Raw genomic sequence first — 24,266 nt, forward strand, 5'->3', positions numbered from 1 at the left:
GTCCTCATACATATCCTGCACGATCCTCACATACTTCTCCAACACTCCCGACTTCCTCATACAATACCACAACTCCTCTCTTGGCACCCTATCATAAGCTTTCTCTCAATCCACAAACACACAATGTAACTCCTTCTGGTCTTCCCTATACTTCTCCATCAACATTCTCAAAGCAAACATCGCATCAGTGGTGCTCTTTCCTGGCATAAACCCATATTGCTGCTCACAGATCATCACCTCTCCTCTCAACCGAGCTTCCACTACTCTTTCCCACAACTTCATGGTGTGGCTTAACAACTTTATCCCTCTGTAATTTCCACAGCTCTGCACATCACCCTTATTCTTGAAAATCGGAACCAGTACACTTAATCTCCACTCCTCCGGCATCCTCTCACTTTCCAAGACTTTATTAAACAATCTGGTTAACAACCCCACTGCCATCTCTCCTAAGCACTTCCATGCCTCCACTGGTATACCATCTGGGCCAACCGCCTTTCCACTTTTCATCTTCTTCATAGCAGTCCTCACTTCATCCTTACTGATCCACCCCACTTCCAGATTCACTATCTCCACCTCTTCCAACCTTCTCTCTCTCATTTTCTTCATTCATCAGCTCCTCAAAGTACTCCATCCACCTTCTCAACACACTCTCCTCGCTCGTCAGCACATTCCCAGTGCGTCCTTTATTACCCTAACCTGCAGCACATCCTTCCCAGCTCGGTCCCTCTGTCTTGCCAATCGGTATAAATCCTTTTCCCCTTCTTTTGTATCCAACTTCTCATACAGCTCGTCATATGCCTTTTCCTTGGCCTTAGCCACCTCTCTTTTTGCTTTTCGACGCCACTCCTTATACTCCTGCCGACTTTCTTCATCTCTCTGACTATCCCACTTCTTTTTCGCCAACCCCTTCTTCCTTATACTTTCCTGTACTTCCTCATTCCACCACCAAGTCTCCTTATCTTCCTTCCTCTGTCCAGATGTCACACCAAGTACCTTCCTAGCTATCTCCCTCACAACTTCTGCTGTCGTTGCCCAATCATCCCACCCATCTTTACCACCATCCAACGCTTGTCTCACCTCCTCCCTAAATTTCACGCAACAGTCTTCCTCCTTCAGCTTCCACCATCTGGTCCTTGGTTCAGCCCTCACTCTCTTCCTCAACCTCACCTCTAAAGTCATCCTACAGACCACCAATCGATGCTGTCGAGCTACACTCTCCACTGCCACAACCTTGCAGTCACTAATCTCTTTCAGGTTGCATCTCCTACTTAAGATGTAATCCACCTGTGTGCACTTTCCTCCACTCTTGTATGTCACCATGTGTTCCTCCTTCTTGAAATACGTGTTTACCACTGCCATTTCCATTCTTTTTGCAAACTCTACCACCATTTGCCCTTCCACATTTCTCTTGTTGAGACCGTACCTCCCCATCACCTCCTCATCCTCTTTATTCCCTTCCCCAACATGTCCATTGAAATCTGCTCCAATCACCACTCTTTCATCCTTGGATACACTCTCCACCACTTCATCTAACTCACTCCAGAAATCTTCTTTATATTCCATCTCACACCCCATATGTGGGGCATATGCACTGATGACATTCATCATCACCCCTTCAATTTCCAACTTCACACTCATCACTCGGTCAGACACCCTCCTCACCTCCAATACCCTCTTGACATGATCTTCCTTCAGGATTATCCCGACACCATTTCTCCTCCCATCCACACCATGGTAGAACAGTTTTAAACCACCTCCAATGCTCCTAGCCTTACTTCCCATCCACTTGGTCTCTTGTACACACAGTATGTCCACCTTTCTTCTCTCCATCATATCAGCCAACTCTTGCCCTTTGCCAGTCATCGTCCCAACATTCAGAGTTCCAACTCTCACCTCCACACTTCTACCCTTCCCCCTCTCCCACTGCCTCCGGACTCACCTTCCCCGTCTCCTTCTTCTCCTTCGCCCAGCAGTAGCACAATTTCCACTGGTACCCTGCTGACCACCGGTACCGGTGGCGGTCGTTGGTAACCCGGGCCTCGACCGATCCGGTATGGAAATTCGTTTTGTTGTCCGCATAATGTGTGTACGTGTCATTCACCATTATATAATAATCAATAATCAAAGCATTCACCTCCGTCTGTGTCTGTGTGTACGTGTGTGTTTGTGTGTTTGTGTGTTTGTGTGTTTGTGTGTTTGTGTGTTTGTGTGTTTGTGTGTTTGTGTGTTTGTGTGTGTATGTTTATGTCATAAGTTGTTATCTCCATATATGCTGGTTTCACACACCAATGCCCAGAATACTTACCGGCAGTGCAGAATTCTACAATCGCACTCCACTCAGACACGAGGTAGTCTCCGTCGCTCTGTTTGCAGGCCGTCTGTACGGCTAGTGTGTACTCCGTGCGTGGACTCAGGAACCAGTGACCTCGCACAGTCATGGGTAAAGGTACAGCCTTCGCAACGAGCTTTGTGGGGACGTCCTGCAAGATGTATGAACATATATCAGATAAATATTGTGATAATCATTGAACTGTGCTAATGGCTGCTAAAACGGTGAAAGGCCTGCAAATGGTTCAATGGTACACATGGTATGCACACAGCATGCCCGACATGTCATCTATTTCATTTGTTTACAATTCCTTTCACTTCTATGGGCAATGTATATCTAATCTCCCCCAGGACCTACAAATATGAAGATCATGAGTCTGATATAAAGTTTGTGAACTCTGAATGCAGTTTGAGATAAGGGATAGATGATGGATGGTGTATCACAAGCACAGCCGAGATGGGAATAGAATGATGCCCTCAAAAAAACTACCAATACAATTACTTATTATTTATTTGGCATTTCCTCCATACATCATTTTTGTGAACCGAATAGAGTGGAAAATTTTATCCAATCAAGAACGAATTTGATCTCTTCAATTTCCGAGACTATCTAATGCACCCAATCATTCCACGTAGACGAACCAGTGGGAATGGCCAATCCATCAGATCATTCCAGGTAGGTGAGCCAATGGGAATGGCCAATCCATCAGATCATTCCAGGTAGGCGAACCAATGGAAATGGCAAATCCATCAGATCATTCCAGGTAGGCGAACCAATGGAAATGGCAAATCCATCAGATCATTCCAGGTAGGCGAACCAATGGGAATGGCCAATCGATCAGATCATTCCAGGTACGTGAACCAATGGAAATGGCCAATCCATCAGATCATTCCAGGTAAGCGAACCAATGGAAATGGCCAATCCATCTGATCATTTCAGGTCAGGGAACTGGTGGGAATGGCCAGTTTACTTTTCAACACCATCAAATGAAACAGCTCGGTTTTTCCTTTAAAGGATCCTTTAAAGAATAACCTGCTTGATAACAAAGGGTGACCGACTCGATAACAAAGGGTGACCTACTCGATACCAAAGGGTAACCTGCTCGATAACGCTCAAATTTCAGGTCTTATGTGATTCCACAGTGACTACAGGGAATTGTAGAGGAAAATGAAATGAAATATGGAGGACTTGCACAACAAATGTTGTCACGCTAGATAATACCCACATCGAGTCCATTATTTATTAACGGAACAAAAATGCATTCCTTTGATTTTAAAATTCCAATTGGAAAAACTGACATTTGGATTTACAGCTTGCTTTACACTGTACAAGAACCTGTCTGATGGAAATTAGTTGGCGGATGTTAACGATCTCACAGTGTCCTTCACCATCGCCAACACCAACACCAGCACCAGCACCCTGGCAAATTACAAATTACTGCCGTAACCAGCAGATGGCACTGCATCAGAGACACAGCCGCCTCCTCAACCAATGATGCTCGGTTTGATGCCCAATGATGCCCCCACAGACTTGTGCTGCATTTGAATGAAGAGGATTGAAGATGAATAGTCTGGGCTGCCCGAGGTTGGAAGGCCGCACTCGACTCAGCTCTGATCGTAGCTTCGTTTTCATTTCAGTAATTTCTCGTTTAAAAATAAAAATAAAAAATTAGCAATGCTCTGCTTACAATGGCAATGTAGTTGATATTCAAACCCAGGTTCTGACACTTCCTGTTTAAAATCCAAAAAGTCCAAATGATTGTAAGGCCAGGCTTTGATGGTTTGTGTGTGTGTGGTGAAAACCAAGCTCAAGTAAGCTTTTGGCCTTATGTTCTGCAGGTGTGATCTGTACTCCTTCAGGTGGCCGGTAGACACCTACGTTATACACTCACACCCATAACCATAACCCTAACCTTGGTAAGTGGCGTTACAACAACGATCTGAACCATCTGATCATTCCTCGAATGATTGAACCACTGTCCTACCTGGAACCACCACTGTTCAGATTCAATCAGAACACCTCTTACCTATTTGGGGGAATGTCCCTGTCAAAATGGCCTGACCCAGCATGACTCCGCTGGAGTGTTTCAAAATGGGAAAACTCTTAGACATACACGTGTGTGTGTGTGTGTGTGTGTGTGTGTGTGTGTGTGTGTGTGTGTGTGTGTGTGTGTGTGTGTGTGTGTGTGTGTGCGTGTATATATATATATATATATATATATATATATATATATATATATATATATATATATATATATATATATATATATATATATATATATATATATCCACCCCCCCCTCCACCCTCGTTGCACCCCCCCCCTTCCCTACCGCAGTGTATTGTGACGTGTGGTAAGGCATTGCTCTCCTCCCCCTTCCTCGTTTTCCCCTTCACCCTGTCTCCCTCCTTTATTTTGCAGGATATGGCTCCAACCAAAAGAAGAAAATGTACAAGAAGTGAACTTGACAAAAAACGACTTGCAAAACCTGCATCGAGAGCAGCCCCAACTCTTCAACAAAAAGAAGCAAGACGAGAAGCAATTGTGGCAGCAGTGGCTGCATCCAGAGCAGCTGAAACGCCTCAAGAGAAAGAAGCAAGACGAGAAGCAAACGCAGAAGCAATGGCTGCATCCAGAGTAGCTGGAACTCCTCAAGAGCAAGAAAGATGACGAGAGGCAAATGCAACAGGAATAGCTACATCCTGGAAACAGCCCTGGAGGGGAAAAGAAAGTCTGCAATCTCCTACAATCCAGCCTTGGATTATGCTTCTGATCCATTTGTTGCTATTGGCTCGATGTCAATTACTTGCAGGCACTGTGATGCCATGAAATGGACATTAGAAGCTCCAAGGATATGCTGCAATGGTGGCAAGGTTTGACTGCCCCCAAATTAATGCTCCTGAACCTCTTCTTACATTGTTTGCAGTCAACACTCCAAATGCAAGTCATTTCCAAAGCAATATCAGAAGATATAACTCGTGCTTCAACATGACATCTTTCAGCACCACAAAAGAGATCACAGAATTTGGCTCCATGCTCACATTTCAAGTGCATGGACTGGTTCATCATCAGATTGGCAGTCCCAGCCACGACCAAATGAAGAGCCCAAATTCCTGCAGATATACTTCATTGGTAATAATACAAAGCAGGCTGAACAGCGCTGCAACAATGTCATTCAAACCATGCTGGAGGTGGTGTTGCAGATGCAAGAGATGCTCCACAAGGAAAAGCATTATGTTCGGAGTCTCAAGTGTGCCATGGAGAAAATGACACCTGAGTACAAAATTATCATTCATTCAGACAAAACTCCAGATGGGGAGCATGAGCAGCGCTTCATTGCTCCCTCCACATCAGAAGTGGTTGTCATCCTGGCTGGTGAACAACATGGCAATCGAGACATTGTGCTGCAACTCAGAAACAACTCCCTCTAGAGAATTGCTGAGCCACACCCATCATATGATGAACTTCAGTATCCACTAATTTTCTGGCAGGGTGATGGATATGATATTAAACTGCAACAAACAGATCCAGCAACAGGACCGCCAAGTGAAAATAACATTTCTGCCATGGACTTTTATGGCTTCAGGATGAGGGTAAGAGCTGGTAATTTCAATCACATCTTGTGTTGCAAAGATCTCTTCCACGAATTTGGTGTGGACATGTATGCCAAAATTAAGGTAAAGGCTGAGATTCATTATTATTATGATAAAAAAAAAAATTGTATACCTTCTCGAGGCTCATATGAGAGCAAACACACAACGCACAGCAAGGGAGCCATGAGACAAGAGGGGCAGGAGAGGGAAGGACAAAACAGTGGGGAACAGAGACATTAGGAGATCTGTGGAAGGGAGAGGGATGGGGCAGGGAACATGGGGAATACAAGATGGACGTTAACAGGGACTTTCAGGAAGGAAAGCAGGGAATTTGAAGGAGGTGGGTTTGGGGTGGATTAACGGGGGTAGAAAAGATCGAGGATTTGGATGGGGGGCAATAAGAGGTGGTGGTGAACAGCTGTTTTGAAGGCCTGGAGGGAAAAATGGGATTGAACAGAGTGAGGGAGTTTATTCCAAAGGTGAGTAAAAAGAGGAATTAAAGAGTGAAGGTGAGCAGTGATTCGTGATTTTGGTAGTTTTACCAGAAGGGGGTTGTTGGCGAACCTTGCGTGCCCTGCGAAAGTATGGTTGGGATAAATCGCAGACAGAGCGGCGGGGGGGGGGGCAAGAATGGAGAGGAGACGGTAGAAGACAGAGAGACCACTGACCTGCCTGCGGTGAGAGAGAGAGTGAGAAGCCCAAAGACTCAGCCTCATCGCGGGATATACTAATGATCCAAAATGGCTTGGTTTTCACAGCATGAAGCCGAGAAAGGTGAGAGGCAGGAGCACCAGCTCAGAGGGGAGAGCAGTACTCCATCAGGCTGTGGATGAAAGCTTTGCACATGGTCAGGAGCTCAGGTGGGCTGAGGAAGGACTTCGCACGATGTAGGATTCCCAGTCGGCGACTGGCTTTGGAGGCCAGTTTGGAAATGTGGCTTTCCCAGGAAAGATCATGGCAGATAGTGAGATGCAGAAGCTTGAAAGAAAGGACTTCTTCCAGAGGATTGTTGAGAAAGTAGATTGGGGGGGGGGGGTTCCAAGCGTACCTTTCGGAGAGACATAGTGAGAGTGTGAGATTTGTCCGGATTGAAAGGCATGTTCCACGTGTTGGACCGGTTTGTGATTTTACCCAGATCTGTAGAGAGCGAAGAAGCTGCTGCTTGCTGGTCTGAGAGATGGCAGACGGTACCAGCAGAGGGTGGAGTCATCAGCAAAGTGATAAAGAGGATTTTCCAGAGCATTTCAGAGCAAAAAGAGGATTTTCCAGATGCATCAGCATTCAAAAGAACCAAAATAATCTCCAAGTTGAAAACTATGTTCACCTCAGGGATGCGATGAACAATGATGGAAATGCTGCCAATGTTGGCCAATTGGCCATCTTGCCATCCACTTTCAAAGGTGGTCCCCGCTACATGCATGAGCACACTCAGGATGCCAGGACACATGTGTGAAACTATGGCCGTTCTGATGTCTTCATCACCTTCACCTGCAATCCAGCTTGGGAGGAAGTGGCTTATGAACTGATGCCAGACCAAAAACCACGGCATCAACATGATTTGCTGGCAAGAGTATTCCTACAAAAAATGAAGGCATTGATGAATGTCATCACCAAGGGAAAGATTTTTGGAGTCATCAAGTGCTACATGTACATAATTGAGTGGAAAAAGCATGGCCTGCCACATGCCCACATTCTGACTTGGTTTCAAGATGAACTTCATGTGCACAGAGTGGATGACTTCATCCAGTGTTGAACTTCCAGACCCAGAAAATTATCCACTTCTGTTCAGCACTGTCAAAACCCAGATGGTGCATGGTCCTTGTGGAAGCATCAATCCAAACTCACCATGCATGACATATAACAAATAAACAAAAGGTTCCCATGATATCTTCTGAAAGAGCCACAGACTGAATAAGATGAATACCCACTGTATCATGGGAGAAAACCAGAAGATGGTGGATTTACAACAACCATCAGAGATCATGGTTGTGAGATTGAAGTTGACAACAGGTGGAATGTTCCATATTGTCAACTCCTCACAGGGCTCTTCAATGCACAAATCAATGTTGAGTACTGCCACTCTGTGAAATCCATCAAATATGTGTGCAAGTATGTCAACAAAGGATCTGACATGGCTGTATTTGGCCTGACAATGGATGGGACTGTGCATGATGAGGTTGGAAAATATGAAATGGGAAGATACATTAGCAGCAATGAAGCCATCTGAGGGATCCTGAACTTCCCAATTCATGAGCGACATACCACTGTGATTCATCTCAATGTCCAGCTTGAGAATGGCGAGAGAGTGTACTTCACTGAGGAGAATGTATGTGAGCGTGCCCAAGTCCCACAAGACACAAATCTCACTGCTTTCTTCAATCTCTGCCAGGATGATGAATTTGCAAAGACACTGTTGTATCAGCAGATATCAAAGTACTGCACATGGAATGTTGACAGCAAGAAGTGGGCTCGCCACAGAGCAGGACAAAATGCACCAGACCAGCCAGACATCAAAGTCAGTGATGCAATTGGCCATGTGTACACTGTCCATCCGAATAATTTTGAATGCTTTTACCTAAGACTGCTTCTGCATGAGGTCAGGTCAGGTGAGGTATGGGAGCATGTGTCAGAGCAGTGGGTCGCTGCGTCCACTTTCCACCAGTAAACCAGGGTACCCCCAGGCAGATGCTTGGCCCAACCCCATCTCCTTGAGAAGATGACCAACATGCTGCAACCACAAGGCACGTGGTTGGCCCATTGGCCTCCTCCACTCACGAGGCTCCCTCGCTGAGAGAAACTAGTGAGCAGGATCAGCGTCAGGAAAACGAGCCACATTTCCATACAGCCGAAGTTTACGCTCACGACTATGCAGGTAACAAATCTCATTTGAGTTCTCTCTCAGCAACCGCTCGTTGGACAATAACTCCGACCAGCAATAGCCAAGGATTCCTCAAAGAGACCTGGTACCAAAGGAATTAAGTCTCCATCGCAGATCCCTGGTCAGAATCCAAGTCTCACATCCATAGAGCAAGATTGGAAGCACCAAGGACCTGAAGACTCGGACGTTCATCCTCCCGCCCAGGTACCGACAGCGCCACACCCCATGATCCAGTGAATCCAAGACTCCCCAGGCCCGACCCAGACATCTGTTGACCTCTGGCTCACAGCCAGCAGAGACATGAATATCACTGCAAAGGTAAGTGAATCTCTCCGAGACCTCAACATGCTCAACACAAAAACGTACAGACGGCACAGCAGCATCCAATATGTCATTGAAAGTTTGGATCTCAGTTTTGACCCAGGAAACACGTAATCCCAGTGGCTCCAACTCCTCATTCAGCACCTCGAGGGCCCCATAAAAGGACATTGAGAGTCTCCGCAAAGATGATTTCATCATCTGCAAAATCAAGGTCAGAGATCTTGACATTCCCAAACGATGCACCACAACTTGATCTCTCTGACGTCCTCTCCAAAATCCAGTCCATACAAGTGCTGAAAAGTGTGGGGGCCAGTACACACCCCTGACGAACTCCAATAACAACTGGAAATAAGTCAGAGATGGTACCACGACATCTCGCATCACTCTCAGTACCAGAGTAGAGTTCAGACATCAGATCAATCAGTTTTGGTGGAGATTTTTATGGTTGTTAAATTTTATCTTATTTTCCCAAATGGGTAAAAAATCATTCATTTATATATTTGGAAAACAGGTTATTTAATTTATTATTGGCTTTTTTAGAAACTATATTTTATCCGAAGTTCAGGTTTAATTTCAAGATAATCCATTATTTTATTTATGCAATATCTTGTGTTTATATTTCCCTGAAAATCACATCCATGAATAATATATAACAACAATACTTTGAACATTTCTCTAATACGTTCAGTTTCTTCCCTTGTAAGGAAAGGTGTGTTATCACCCTCATACTTTACATTCATTTCTCTAATCAATCTCGCAAAGTAATTCATTTTTGGTGTAAATCTGAAAGAATTCTTTTCCTTTTTAAATTTTTTATTATCATTAATGAGAAGATAATCACAGAATGTACATTGTTTATAGAATTTTGACTCTGTGTTTAATTCCCGTCTTTCACACGCAGGACAATTCTCAAATTTGTCATATGGAGGATCAGGGAAGTCGAGCAGATTTATAAAGTAAAACTTTACTTAAACTGAAATTCATCTCCACTTTCAGTTGCATATTGAGTCATATTTAATAATATTGCCATCGATATCTATATACTTTTTTTCATTACCAGATTCAACTATAACATTTTTTATATTAAAGGTAATTTTAAAATGATCCTTAACTACTATTGAATGAAATGTCATTTCACCTGATATATTAACATCCTTTATTTCATCAGGATTTACATCTTTAGGGTTGTTGAAAAAAATACAAATTTCTCCTTGCATATTACAGATGGTCTTATCTTTTCTTTCTAAAACTTCATCCATAAGGTTTGTATTTTTTGATACTTTTTGTTGTTTCATTGCTTTTTCTCATTTTGAATATATTGCCAGAAGGAGAGGAGAAACTTTTGTTAGAGATACTTTAATTGATGTTCTTCCAGGTATACTAAAAGCCCTTCCACTGAAGGAAATTGAAGAACTCATCTTATCCACCATAATTGTTTTTATCCAATAGTTGTTATATTTGTCTTTGTTCAATTTTACATCCTTGACATCATCAAGAAAATTTTAGTTTAAGCAAAGTTTTATTCTATAAATATGGTGAATACAACGTACTGTGATGTTTGTAATCACGAATATAAATATTATAAAAAACACCTTCAAACCAACAAACATACATTTAATCTATTTCATCAAATATCTCCTCTTGAGTTGGAAAGAAAACATTGTGATATCTGCTCAAAGGATGTTTTGAAGAGTAGTTATAATAGACATCTTCAATCACAAAAACACAAGAAAAATAAGTTGAAAGTAAAGGGAGACTATTATATTGAAAACACTGATGGGGCATTTAAAGGGCATACAAAAATAAGGAATTTTCAATTTGGAGAACCCAGTCCATCATCAATAGCTGAATCAATTGAAATAGTGAAACCTGATGTTGAAAAAGTTATTAGAAAGACATTAAAAGAAATGAAAACTTTAAAGTTTTATATGGGAGTGAAAATGAATATGAAAAGACAAGATGAAGAACAAACTCCTTATATGAGAACAGATGTTCATTTTATAACATCATTTCAAGATTTTTTGAATAGTGGAGTTTATGAAGAACTATCAAGACAAGAGGAGGATGTTGATAATACAGTGGTAGGAAGTGGATTTAATATTTTTAAAAATCATCTTTTTAGATATACACATTCTAAAATCAAACCCTCTTTCAGCTTCTTCTTATATTGAATTACCAAAAGAAATAAAACTAAAGAAGGCAGTTGTTAATATTAAGAACAATGATAATAAATGTTTTCTCTGGTCTGTTCTTGCTCAATTACATCCACCAAATTGTAATTCAGAAAGAGTAAAACAATATATGAAATATGAGAATACCTTGAACATTAAAGATTTCAAATTCCTAATTCTACGAACAGATATTCCTAAATTTGAGAAAAAGAATAATCTTTCTATAAATGTATATGGATTAACGGATACAAACAAAGTTCAAATATTAAAAATTTCAAACAACTATAAAAATGAAGAAACACACATTGATCTTTTATATTTTAGTATTGGAAAGAATTCACATTATACATACATCAACAATTTATCAAGATTAATCTCTTCTCAGGTATTCAGAACAGCAAACAAAATATATACTTGCAAGCGATGTCTTAATTCATTTCATACAAAAGAACGATTAGAACAACATTCAAAATATTGTAGTAATCATAAATCAGCTGTAATTACAATGCCGAAACCTGGTAAAAAGATTTATTTTGAAGATTATCATAAATCTATCATGCACCCATTTGTGATATACGCTGATTTTGAATGTATCCTAAAAAGATAAATCCTGCTTCTCCGAATACAAAAGAATCACATACAAATAAATATCAAAATCATATTCCTTGTGGTTTCTGTTATTATATCAAATCATCTGTTGGAGAAAAGTATAATAAACTTGAACATTATAGTGGAAAAAAAGCTTCACAAGAGTTTGTAAAACGATGAGGAAAGGATTGTATAAGACTAAATAACTTCATGAAAGAAACAAATGAACCAATGAAATTAACCGAAGAAGAAAAATTAGAATTAAGAATTAACAATATCTGTCATATTGTTGATGAGGAAATTGAGGAGTGTAAAGTTAGGGATCATTGTCATCTTACTGGTAAATATAGAGGTCCCGCTCATTCCTGTTGTAATCTTAATTATAAATTTCCTTCTTTTATTCCAGTCTTTATTCACAACAGCACCAACTATGATACACATCTATTTATAAATGAACTTTCAAAAACACCAGGGAATATTTCTGCCATAACAAACACAAGTCAAAAGTATATTTCATTTACAAAAATGATGTTCACAAAACATTTAACTCGTATTCGGTTTCTAGATTCTTATAAGTTTATGGGAACACCACTAGCCTACCGAGCATCAAATCTAAGCTCCACGGGGTCTTTTCCAAATCTTAATTCATTCTTTCCAAAAGAGGAAATTCTAACTAAAGAGGAAATTCAGAATAAAGAGAGAATTCAAAGTAAAGAGGAAATTCTAATTAATGAGGAAATTAATGAAGAAATTCTAACTGAAGATGGAATTCTAATTATAAAGAAAATTCAAACAATGAATGAAATTCTAACTAAAGAGGAAATTCTGATTAAAGATGAAATTCTGATTAAAGAGGGAATTCTTACTGGAGAGGAAATTCAAACAAGGAATGAAATTCAAAGTAAAGAGAAAATTCTTACAAGTAAGGGAATTTATCCTTATGATTATATGGATTCATTTTTGAGATTTAAAGAAACACAACTTCCTTCAAAAGAAAGTTTCTATAATAACCTTTATGAAGAAGAGATAAGTGATAAGGAATATAAACACGCACAAGAAATTTGGAAAATATTTAAGATAAAGAACCTTGGAGAATATCATGATTTGTATCTAAAAACAGATGTTTTATTGTTAGCTGATGTGTTTGAAGCTTTTATATCACTCTGTCATAATAAAAACTGTTATGGATTAGATCCTGCCCACTATTTCACAGCTCCTGGTTTAGCTTGGAGTGCAATGTTGAAAATGACAAAACAAGATATAGATTTAATCAGTGATGTAGATATGCTTTTTATGATTGAGAAGTCTAAGAGAGTTGGAATATCACAAGTATGTTCAAAAAGATATGCAAAAGCAAATAATAAATATCTTCCAAATTATGACAGTGAAAAAGATAGTAATTATTTGATGTATTTTGATGCTAATAATTTGTATGGATGGGCAATGCCTCAATCTCTGCCTTATGGTAAATTAGAGTGGGTGGAAGAAAAGGATTATGAAAAGGCTTTGATGAATATTGTTATTTCTTCTCAAGAGGAATTGAATGAGGAAGAAGAAGGTTATTATTTTGAAGTTGATTTGAGGTACCTGAGTGATCTTCATAATAAGCATAAAGACCTTCCTTTTGCATGTGAGAAAAAAACCCCAAAGAAAGAATAGTTAAGTGATTATCATAAAAGTTTTAATATTAAAGGCAAATCAACAGAAAAGTTATTAACAACATTCTATGATAAAGAGGGATATGTTTTGCATCAGAGAAGCTTAAAACAGTTTATGAGAGAAGGATTGAGAGTCGCTAAAATTCATAGAGTTTTAAAATTTAAACAAAGTCCTTGGATTAAAAAGTATATCACATTCAATGCAGATATGAGAACAAATACAAAAGTAAAATTTGAAGGGGAATTCTATAAATTGATGAATAATCCTGTCTTTGGAAAGAAAATGGAGAATGTTAGAAACAGGCAAAACATTAGATTTGCAACATCTTGGAAAGAAGCTTCGAGATTGATAAATAAACCAAGTTTTAAGAGAGAAGAGGTTTTTTTCAGAGAACTTTTCTGCTATTCATATGGAAAAGGAAAGTATTGTAATGGATAAACCAATTTATATTGGAAAAGCAGTTCTTGATTTATCAAAGATATTGATGTATGATTATTTGTATAATGGCTTAAAGAAAGAGTATGGTGAAAATGTTTCATTGTTGTATATGGACACCGAGTTTTATCCTTGATATAAACACTGATGATGTTTATAAAGATATGAATAAAAATATTGGAGTATATGATACAAGTAATTTTAGTAAGAAGAGTGAGTTATTTTCTAAAAAGAATGAAAAGGTTATTTGTAAGTTTAAGGATGAGTTGGTTGGAAAAGTAATGAGTGAGTTTATTGGATTGAGAGCAAAGGCATATGATTATAAGTATGGTGATCAGATTGATAAGAGGTTAAGGGAATAAAGAAATATGTAATACAGAAATCAATAACTTTTAGAAATTATTACAATTGTTTGATGAATAAGAGAAAAATATAGGAAAATGAATACAATAAGAAGTTATAAACATAACATCTATAGTGAAGAAGTAAATAAAAAGGCATTAGGAGCCTTTGATGATAAGAGATTTCTTTTTGATAATGGAATAGATTGTGTTCCATATGGATATTGTATGATAAAGTGTATAAAATAGATTGTGTTTTAACGATGGGAAGATGGGTTAGGGTTTTTTAAGGGCTACGGCCGTGTTTTTTCACAATATATAAATGGTCAAACCAAGTATTAAGCAAACTAAAGAGTGGAGAAAATCTCAGTCTTGGTATAAAAATGGAAAACATAATGAATGTGAAAAATATCAAATAAGTCTTATTGAAAAAATAACTAAAAACAAAGGTAAATAAAACAAATAAGCGAATCAATTTAAAAATTAGTAAGGTAGATGATGTAAAGAAAAAATAAATATACTTGAATGGACTGAAAACTTTGATGGTTATCAATTGAACAATGAAAAAACAATTTACGATAATCTCAAAATGATATGTGGCTCAGGAGGTGGTCAAATAAGAGCATTAAGAGAAGTTTATCATTTCGTAATGGCACAAAAGGGGTATCTTAAAAAATATAAAGATTCAAATGTTTTGTTTTTAAATATATTAGATGGGGATTATTGTGCAAAGAAAATTAAACTATTGAAGGAATTTGAGAATGAACAAATCTTTATAGGTTCATAGAGTGAGCTAAACAGTGAGCTATAGTTTATAGAGTTTATAGAGAGAGTAAACAGTTTATAGAGTGAGCTAAACAATATGCATTGGTTATTTGAAAAAGAGTGTCCCTGGGCTTACATGTTTCAGATATTTCTTTAGAATCACCTTTAACAAATCACATTACTACTTGAACAAATCTTTATCTTATTGCATTGGTTATTTGAAAAAAGTGTCCCGAGGTTAAAAGGGGAGACAAATAAATATACCTTGCGATAAAAAGGGGGTTTACTTTTTAGGGGGGAAAAAAATGAATCGTTGAAAATCCCCCATTCATTTTCATGGGGAAAAGTGAGCCAGAATCAGTATATTCACCCTACTATCAGGCATTGCTGCCACACTGTTGACAGGAGGAAGAACAGCTCACTCAGTCTTCAAGTTACCCTTAAATCTGGCAAGTATATAGGCACCAACCTGCAACATCAGCAGGGGTACTGGCAAAGCTAAGCTCCTGCAGGAGTGCCGGCTCATTGTCTGGGATGAATGTACAATCTCTCGCAAAGCTGCTTTAGCAGCTCTTGATCGCACCATGCAAGATCTTCGACATAATGACAGAAAAATGGGTGGAGTGACTGGTGTTGTTTGGGGATTTTCGACAGATGCTGCGTCATTCCACATGGAACCAAAGCTGATCAACTGCAGGACTCCCTCAAAGCCTCATACATTTGGAACAACATTCAGAAACTCAGCCTAATGACCAACATGCGAGTGCTTCTAACAGGTGATTCATCTGCTGTGGAGTTTGCTGCAAGCCTGCTCAAACTGGGAAATGGAGCCAGGGTATCTGAAAATCAAGATGGAATGATCTTGATGAACATCATTGGGAAAACAGATGCAACATTTCAACAACTACAAGATGCATAATTTCCAAATGTTGCACATAACTTCCATGACCACAAGTGGCTATGCCAAAGAGCCATCATGGCAACGAAAAATGATGCAGCCAATTCCACAAATAGAAGCCTTCTTACACAGTTACCTGGCACTATGCAAACATACAAGTCGGTTGACACTGTTCCAGACACATTTGAAGCAGTCCATGCACTACCCCACATAATTTCTTAACACTCTGTGCTTCCTCACAATCTGGAGCTCAAGATGGGTGCACCCATTATGCTTCTCAGGAATCTGGACCCACCAACACTCTGCAATGGAACATGTTTGGCTGTCAAGAAGCTTATGCCGCATGTCAATGAAGCTGCAATCATGACTGGCCAGGCAGCAGGACAGGATGTCTTCATTCCATGCAATCCAATCATCGGCTCTGACTTGCCATTTCAATTTAGAAGGCTCAAGTTCCCTGTCCACCTCAGTTTTGCCATGAACATAAACAAGGCACAAGGAGAATCACTCAAAGTTGTTGGCCAACTCTATGTTGGTTGCTTCAGAGTTGCAATGGCAAAAACCTTTTCATCTTGGCTCCACATGGAGAAACATGCAACACTGTCTATCCTGAAGCTCGACAAGGATAAAACAAAACAAACAAACAAACAAGCAGTCATAGACTGGTACTTACGAAATCGTCAACTTGACCTCTGACCTTGTCTAATAAAAGCTGTCTCCAGAGAAGGTAGCGACGCAAACCAGAAGTTTCTACGATGATTCTGCACCAAACCATCAAAAATCGAATGTTTGACCTCACTGTGACCTTGACCTTTGGCCGATTTTGACCAAAATCTAATCAGCACTGGGCAGTACCCTCCTGAATCACGTGGTGTAATTTGAGATTGGTAGCTCCTTCCGTTCTCGAGTTATCGTGCCTACAAACAAACAAACAAACAAACAAGCAGTCATAGACTGGTACTTACGAAATCGTCAACTTGACATCTGACCTTGTCTAATAAAAGCTGTCTCTGGAGAAGGCAGCGACGCAAACCAGAAGTTTCTACAATGATTCTGTACCAAACCATCAAAAATCGAATGTTTTGGATGTTTGACCTCACTGTGACCTTGACCTTTGACCGATTTTGACCAAAATCTAATCAGCACTAGCCATCACCCTCCTGAATCAGGTGGTGTAATTTGACATTGGTAGCTCCTTCCGTTCTCGAGTTATCGTGCCTACAAACAAACAAACAAGCAGTCATAGAATGGTACTTACGAAATCGTCAACTTGACCTCTGACCTTGTCTAATAAAAGCTGTCTTTCGAGAAGGTAGCGACGCAAACCAGAAGTTTCTACGATGATTCTGTATCAAACCATCAAAAATAGTAATGTCGACCGAAGCAAAAATCTCCATTTCTCCACGCAATTATATTATACCTTAACGTAACTCAACGACGCGTCTGCTCGAGCGCACTGCATCATGGGACGACCCGTGACGCGTTGAGTGAAATATTTTTTATACAATCTTAAAATGTCTCCAAAACATCCGATTTTTACCAGAATTTCAACAACCGAGTTTTAAGTGTCCTAAGCGATCGCAAAAACCGAAGACAAAATTAAAATCGAAGTTAAAACGAAGTCGTAACGTCGAGCGAAACAAAAATACTCCATTTCTCCACATGAATTTACGGAATTATGTTTGACCTCACTGTGACCTTGACCTTTGACAGATTTTGACCAAAATGTAATCAGCACTCGCCATCACCCTCCTGAATCACGTGATGTAATTTGACATTGGTAGCTTCTTCCGTTCTCGAGTTATCGTGCCTACAAACAAACAAACAAACAAACGGAAGTCATCAATATACTTACAAAATCTTTAGATTTCGTAAGTAACAAACAGAAACGGAAGTCATCAATATACTTACGAAATCTAACGATTTCGTAAGTAACGAGCAGTCATAGACTGGTACTTACGAAATCGTAAACTTGACCTCTGACCTTGTCTAATAAAAGATGTCTCGAGAGAAGGTAGCGATGCAAACCAGAAGTTTCTACGATGATTCTGTACCAAACCATCAAAAATCGTAATGTCAACCGAAGCAAAAATTTCCATTTCTCCACAGAATTATTTAATATTATTTTGTCAAAGTCACAAAACCGTAATATTCAGCCATCCACCAACAATCTTTACATAATACGACGGTGTAGCGAGTCAGGCATGCGACGATAACATTTATTGGGATAAAAAAAAAGACTTTTAAACACCATCTTTATCGAAAACACCGTCAGCGCGCACACGGAAAACCTTTACGTGATCAACGACGACTGTGCTCGAGCGCGCTGCACCACGTGATGAGCTGTGATGCGGGGAGTGAAATATTTTTTATACAATCTTAAAACCTCTCCAAAACATCCGATTTTTACCAAAATTTCGACAACCGAGTTTTAAGCGTCCGAAGCGATTGCAAAAACCGAAGATAAAATTAAAATCGAAGTTAAAACGAACTCGTAACGTCGAGCGAACCAAAAATACTCCATTTCTCCACATGAATTTACGGAATTATGTTTGACCTCACTGTGACCTTGACCTTTGACAGATTTTGACCAAAATCTAAGCAGCGCTATCCATCATCCTCTTGAATCACGTGGTGTAATTTGAACTTGGTAGCTTCTTCCCTTATCGAGTTATCGTGCCTCCAAACAACACACACAAACACACAAACAAACAAACACACAAACAAGCAGTCATAGACTGGTACTTACAAAATCATCAACTTGACCTCTGACCTTGTCTAATAAAAGCTGTCTCTGGAGAAGGTAGCGATGCAAACGAGAAGTTTCTACGATGATTCTGTACCAAACCATCAAAAATTGTAACGTCGACTGAAGCAAAAATCTCCATTTCTCCACGCAATTATTTTATATTATTTTATAAAAGCCACAAAACCGTAATATTCGGCCATCCACCAACAATCTTTACATAATCCGACGGCTCAGCGAGTCAGGCATGCGACGATAACCTTTATTAGGATAAATAATGACTTTTAAACACCATCTTTATCGAAAACACCGTCAGCGCGCACACGGAAAAACTTAACGTGACTCACCGACCCGTCTGCTCGAGCGCACTGCATCACGTGACGACCCATGACGCATCGAGTGAAATATTTTATATACAATCTTAAAACGTCTCCGAAACATCCCATTTTTACCAGAATTTCGACAACCGAGTTTTAAGCGTCCTAAGCGATCGCAAAAACCGAAGACAAAATTAAAATCGAAGTTAAAACGAACTCGTAACGTCGCCGAAGCAAAAATACTCCATTTCTCCACATTAATTTACGGAATTATGTTTGACCTCACTGTGACCTTGACCTTTGACCGATTTTGACCAAAATCTAATCAGCGCTAGCCATCAGGCTCCTGAAGCATGTGGTGTAATTTGACATCGGTAGCTTCTTCCGTTCTCGAGTTATCGTGCCTACAAACAAACAAACAAACAAACACACAAACAAACAGTCATAGACTGGTACTTACGAAATCGTCAACTTGACCTCTGACCTTGTCTAATAAAACCTGTCTTTCTAGAAGGTAGCGACGCAAACCAGAAGTTTCTCCGATGATTCTGTACCAAACCATCAAAAATCGAATGTTTTGGATGTTGACTTCACTGTGACCTTGACCCTTGACAGATTTTGACCAAAATCTAATCAGCGTGACCCATCACCCTCCTGAATCACGTGGTGTAATTTGACATTGGTAGCTTCTTCCGTTCTCGAGTTATCGTGCCGACAAACAAACAAACAAGCAGTCTAGACTGGTACTTATGAAATTGTCAACTTGACCTCTGACCTTGTCTAATAAAAGCATGAATCAGTCAGAATCCCAAGGGGAGCTTGATTTCTGAATTCATTGTGCTCTACGATTTTACACTGTGGTTTGCAGATAATGAGTCCCAGACAAAAACTATATTTCTTATAAAAATTCCATTTTTTTGTTTTTATTTTTAAAAAAGTGATTCAGTACCAGCAGGATATGGCAGATAATAGGTGTATTACTTTTCAGAAGAATCTGATAAAAGACTTATTATTAATTATATATATATATATATATATATATATATATATATATATATATATATATATATATATATATATATATATATATATATATATATCAGTTATTCATCGCTGTTCCAGAATTTCGACAACCGAGTTTTAAGCGTCCTAAGCGATCGCAAAAACCGAAGACAAAATTAAAATCAAAGTTAAAACGAACTCGTAACGTCGAGAGAAGCAAAAATACTCCATTTCTCCACATGAATTTACGGAATTATGTTTGACCTCACTGTGACCTTTGATCGATTTTGACCAAAATCTAATCAGCACTAGCTATCACCCTCCTGAATCACGTGGTGCAATTTGACATTGGTAGCTTTTTCCGTTCTCGAGTTATCGTGCCTACAAACAAACAAACAAACAAACAGAAACGGAAGTCATCAATATACTTACGAAATCTTTAAATTTCGTAAGTAACAAACAAGCAGTCATAGACTGGTACTAATGAAATCGTCAGCTTGACCTCTGACCTTGTCTAATAAAAGCTGTCTCTCAAGAAGGTAGCGACGCAAACCAGAAGTTTCTACGATGATTCTGCACCAAACCATCAAAAATCGAATGTTTTGATGTTTGACCTCACTGTGACCTTGACCTTTGACCGATTTTGACCAAAATCTAATCAGCGCTAGCCACCACCCTCCTGAATCACGGGGTGTAATTTGACATTGGGAGCTTCTTCCGTTCTCGAGTTATCATTTTTTGGATGTTTGACCTCACTGTGACCTTGACCTTTGACCGATTTTGACCAAAATCTAATCAGCACGAGCCATCACCCTCCTGAATCACGTGGTGTAATTTGACATTGGTAGCTTCTTCTGTTCTCGAGTTATCTGTACCAAACCATCAAAAATCGAATATTTGACCTCACTGTGACCTTGACCTTTGACCGATTTCGACCAAAATCTAATCAGCACTTGCCATCACCCTCGTGAATCACGTGGTGTAACTTGAGATTGGTAGCTTCTTCCGTTCTCGAGTTATTGTGCCTACAAACAAACAAACAAACATACAAACAAGCAGTCATAGACTGGTACTTACGAAATCATCAACTTGACCTCTGACCTTGTCTAATAAAAGCTGTCTCTTGAGAAGGTCGCGACACAAACCAGAAGTTTCTACGATGATTCTGTACCAAACCATCAAAAATCGAATGTTTTGGATGTTTGACATCACTGTGACCTTGACCTTTGACCGATTTTGACTAAAATCTAATCAGCGCTAGCCATCACCCTCCTGAATCACGTGCTGTAATTTGACATTGGTAGCTTCCGTTCTCGAGTTATCTGCACCAAACCATCAAAAATTGAATATTTGACCTCACCGTGACCTTGACCTTTGACCGATTTTGACTAAAATCTAATCAGCGCTAGCCATTACCCTCCTGAATCACATGGTATAATTTGACATTGGTAGCTTCTTCCTTTCTCGAGTTATGGTGCCTACAAACAAACAAACAAACAAACAAGCAGAAACGGAAGGCATCAATATACTTACAAAATCTTTAGATTTCGTAAGTAACAAACAAACAGAAATGGAAGTCATCAATATACTTCGGAAATCTTTAGATTTCGTAACGAACAGAAACGGAAGTCATCAATATACTTAAGAAATTTTTAGATTTCGTAAGTAACAAACAAACAGAAACGGAAGTGATCAATATACTTACGAAATCTTTAGATTTCGTAAGTAACAAGAAATGTAAGTAACCATCCACCAGCACTCCAACACCAATCTTTAGATTTCGTAAGTAACAAAAAATGTCAAACACTGTGATAAAATGTGATGTGAAATCTTCAGTGCTGAAGAATACGAAACAATGCTGGAGAAGAGAGGCAGAAAGAGGAAAGAGAAGAAAGACAGAAAAAAGGAAAGAGAAGAAAGGCAGAAAGAAGAAAGAGAATAAAGACATAAAGTGGAAGAGAATAAAGACAGAAAGAGGAAGAGAAGAAAGACAGAAAGAGGAAGAGAAGAAAGACAGAAAGATGAAGAGAAGAAAGACAGAAAGATGAAGAGAAGAAAGACAGAAAGATGAAGAGAAGAAAGACAGAAAGATGAAGAGAAGAAAGACAGAAAGAGGAAAGAAAATAAAGGAAGAAAGGCAGAAAGAGGAGAAAGAAGAATGAGGAAGATAGAAGAACAATGAAAAGACAACAAAGGAGGATGGAGATGCTGATGGAATAAGAAAGATACAAGAATAAAAAAGGCAACACACAAAGATGACAACAAACAAGGAATAACAAAAATCCAGAGCAACTGAAACTTCTCAACAGCCAAAAGCAAGATTAGAAGCAAAGAGAGCAACAATGACTGCATTCTGCCCTCTTGTACCTGCAATCTCCCAGTCATTGTGTTGTACTTCATTCAGTTGTCTGTACTATCTGGTACAGGAGGACACAGTTCAAGCCGATGAAACATTTGCCGCCCCTGTGTGAAGCGGGGCCATCGCCGTAAAATACAAAACACAAAGTAAATAGCGCTTTGTGTTGAGGCATGGCGGTGATGGTCATGTTTACCTCTCGACCAGTCAAATATCCCCGGGGGGGGGGGGGGGGTAAACACGGCAAGGTATGCCTTGGTCTTATTTGCTGTCTCCCACCTGTCTCTCTCTTTATCTTTCCCTCCACACACTCCCCTCTGCCCCCCCTTCTCTCCCCCCTCCACACCCGTCTCTCTCCCTCCATCCCTGTCTCTCACCATTCTACCCCTCCCTTCCCCCCCCCCGGGCTCTCTCTGCCTCCTCCACAAGTATTCCCTTCAGGGAAGTGACAGGTGTTATTTGCTTGTATATAGTAAAGCTTCCTCAAGCACGGTTTCCAATTTACATGCTGAAATAAATGCGTTTAAACCTACCCAATGCGAGGGTGTTTCACATTCATGCGATCATGGCTGGTGTTTTCCCAAATATATATATATATATATAATGCTTATTCCTTGTTTCTATACTGCAATTAACCCTTGTTAACACAAGGGAGGTCTTCTTTGGTTGACAACAAGGCTGTAAAGACCCCTCTTTTGTGGAAATTGTTAATGTATATTTAATTTATACATAGGATGATGTGGGTCGCCACCTGCTGTCAGCACCATCACAGTTCGAATTTCCATAAATAAAGAAGTCTGAAGTTCAAATGGGCCAGAGTCAGCTTTAAATCCCCACACAGAACTTCACAGACAGTTAAAACAGAAGGCAAAGCAAGTGCCAGCAACACAATTCTTTCGGCTGACTTCAACACCATCCACCAGCACTTCAACACCATCCACAAGCACTTCAACACCATCCACCAGCACTTCAACACCTTCAACCAGCAATTCAACATCATCCACCAGTACTCCAACACCTTCCCCCAGCACTCCAACACCTTCCACCAGCCCTTCAACACCATCCACCAGCACGTCAACATCTTCAACCAGCAATTCAACACCATCCACCAGTCCTTCAACTCCATCCACCAGCACTTCAACACCATCCACCAGCACTTCAACACCATCCACCAGCACTTCAACTCCATCCACCAGCACTTCAACACCATTCACCAGCACTTCAACACCTTCCACCAGAACTTCAACACCTTCCACCAGAACTTCAACACCATTCACCAGCACTTCAACACCTTCCACCAGAACTTCAACACCATTCACCAGCACTTCAACACCTTCCACCAGCACTTCAACTCCATCCACCAGCACTCCAACACCTTCCACCAGCAATTCAACAACATCCACCAGCACTTGAACATCATCCACCAGCACTTCAACACCTTCCACCAGAACTTCAACACCATTCACCAGAACTTCAACACCATTCACCAGCACTTCAACACCTTCCACCAGCACTTCAACACCATCCACCAGCACTTCAACTCCATCCACCAGCACTCCAACACCTTCCACCAGCACTTCAACATCATCCACCAGCACTTCAACTCCATCCACCAGCACTTGAACATCATCCACCAGCACTTCAACATCATCCACCAGCACTTCAACACCTTCCACCAGCACTTCAACACCATCTACCAGCACTTCAACACCTTCTACCAGCACTTCAACACCTTCTACCAGCACTCCAACACCTTCCACCAGCACTTCAACACCATCCACCAGCACTTCAACACCTTCCACCAGCGCTTCAACATCATCCACCAGCACTTCAACACCTTCCACCAGCACTTCAACACCTTCCACCAGC

General features: G+C 40.0%; 1 protein-coding gene across 4 annotated transcripts in view; it reads right to left on the bottom strand.

The window, feature by feature from the left end:
- PHYHIPL (phytanoyl-CoA 2-hydroxylase interacting protein like) overlaps positions 1 to 24,266 on the bottom strand; it is a 96,212-nt gene that overhangs the window by 24,548 nt on the left and 47,398 nt on the right. For all 4 annotated transcript variants that reach the window (XM_085883531.1, XM_085883532.1, XM_085883533.1 and 1 more), the window contains exon 3: positions 2,306 to 2,480. In XM_085883531.1, the coding sequence (XP_085739657.1) occupies positions 2,306 to 2,480 (175 nt within the window). The remainder of the gene's footprint in view (positions 1 to 2,305; positions 2,481 to 24,266) is intronic.

Source organism: Eptatretus burgeri, chromosome 5 (assembly GCF_056783735.1).
Source record: "Eptatretus burgeri isolate ZD-2024b chromosome 5, Ebu_testis_v1, whole genome shotgun sequence".
NCBI lineage: Eukaryota > Metazoa > Chordata > Myxini > Myxiniformes > Myxinidae > Eptatretus > Eptatretus burgeri.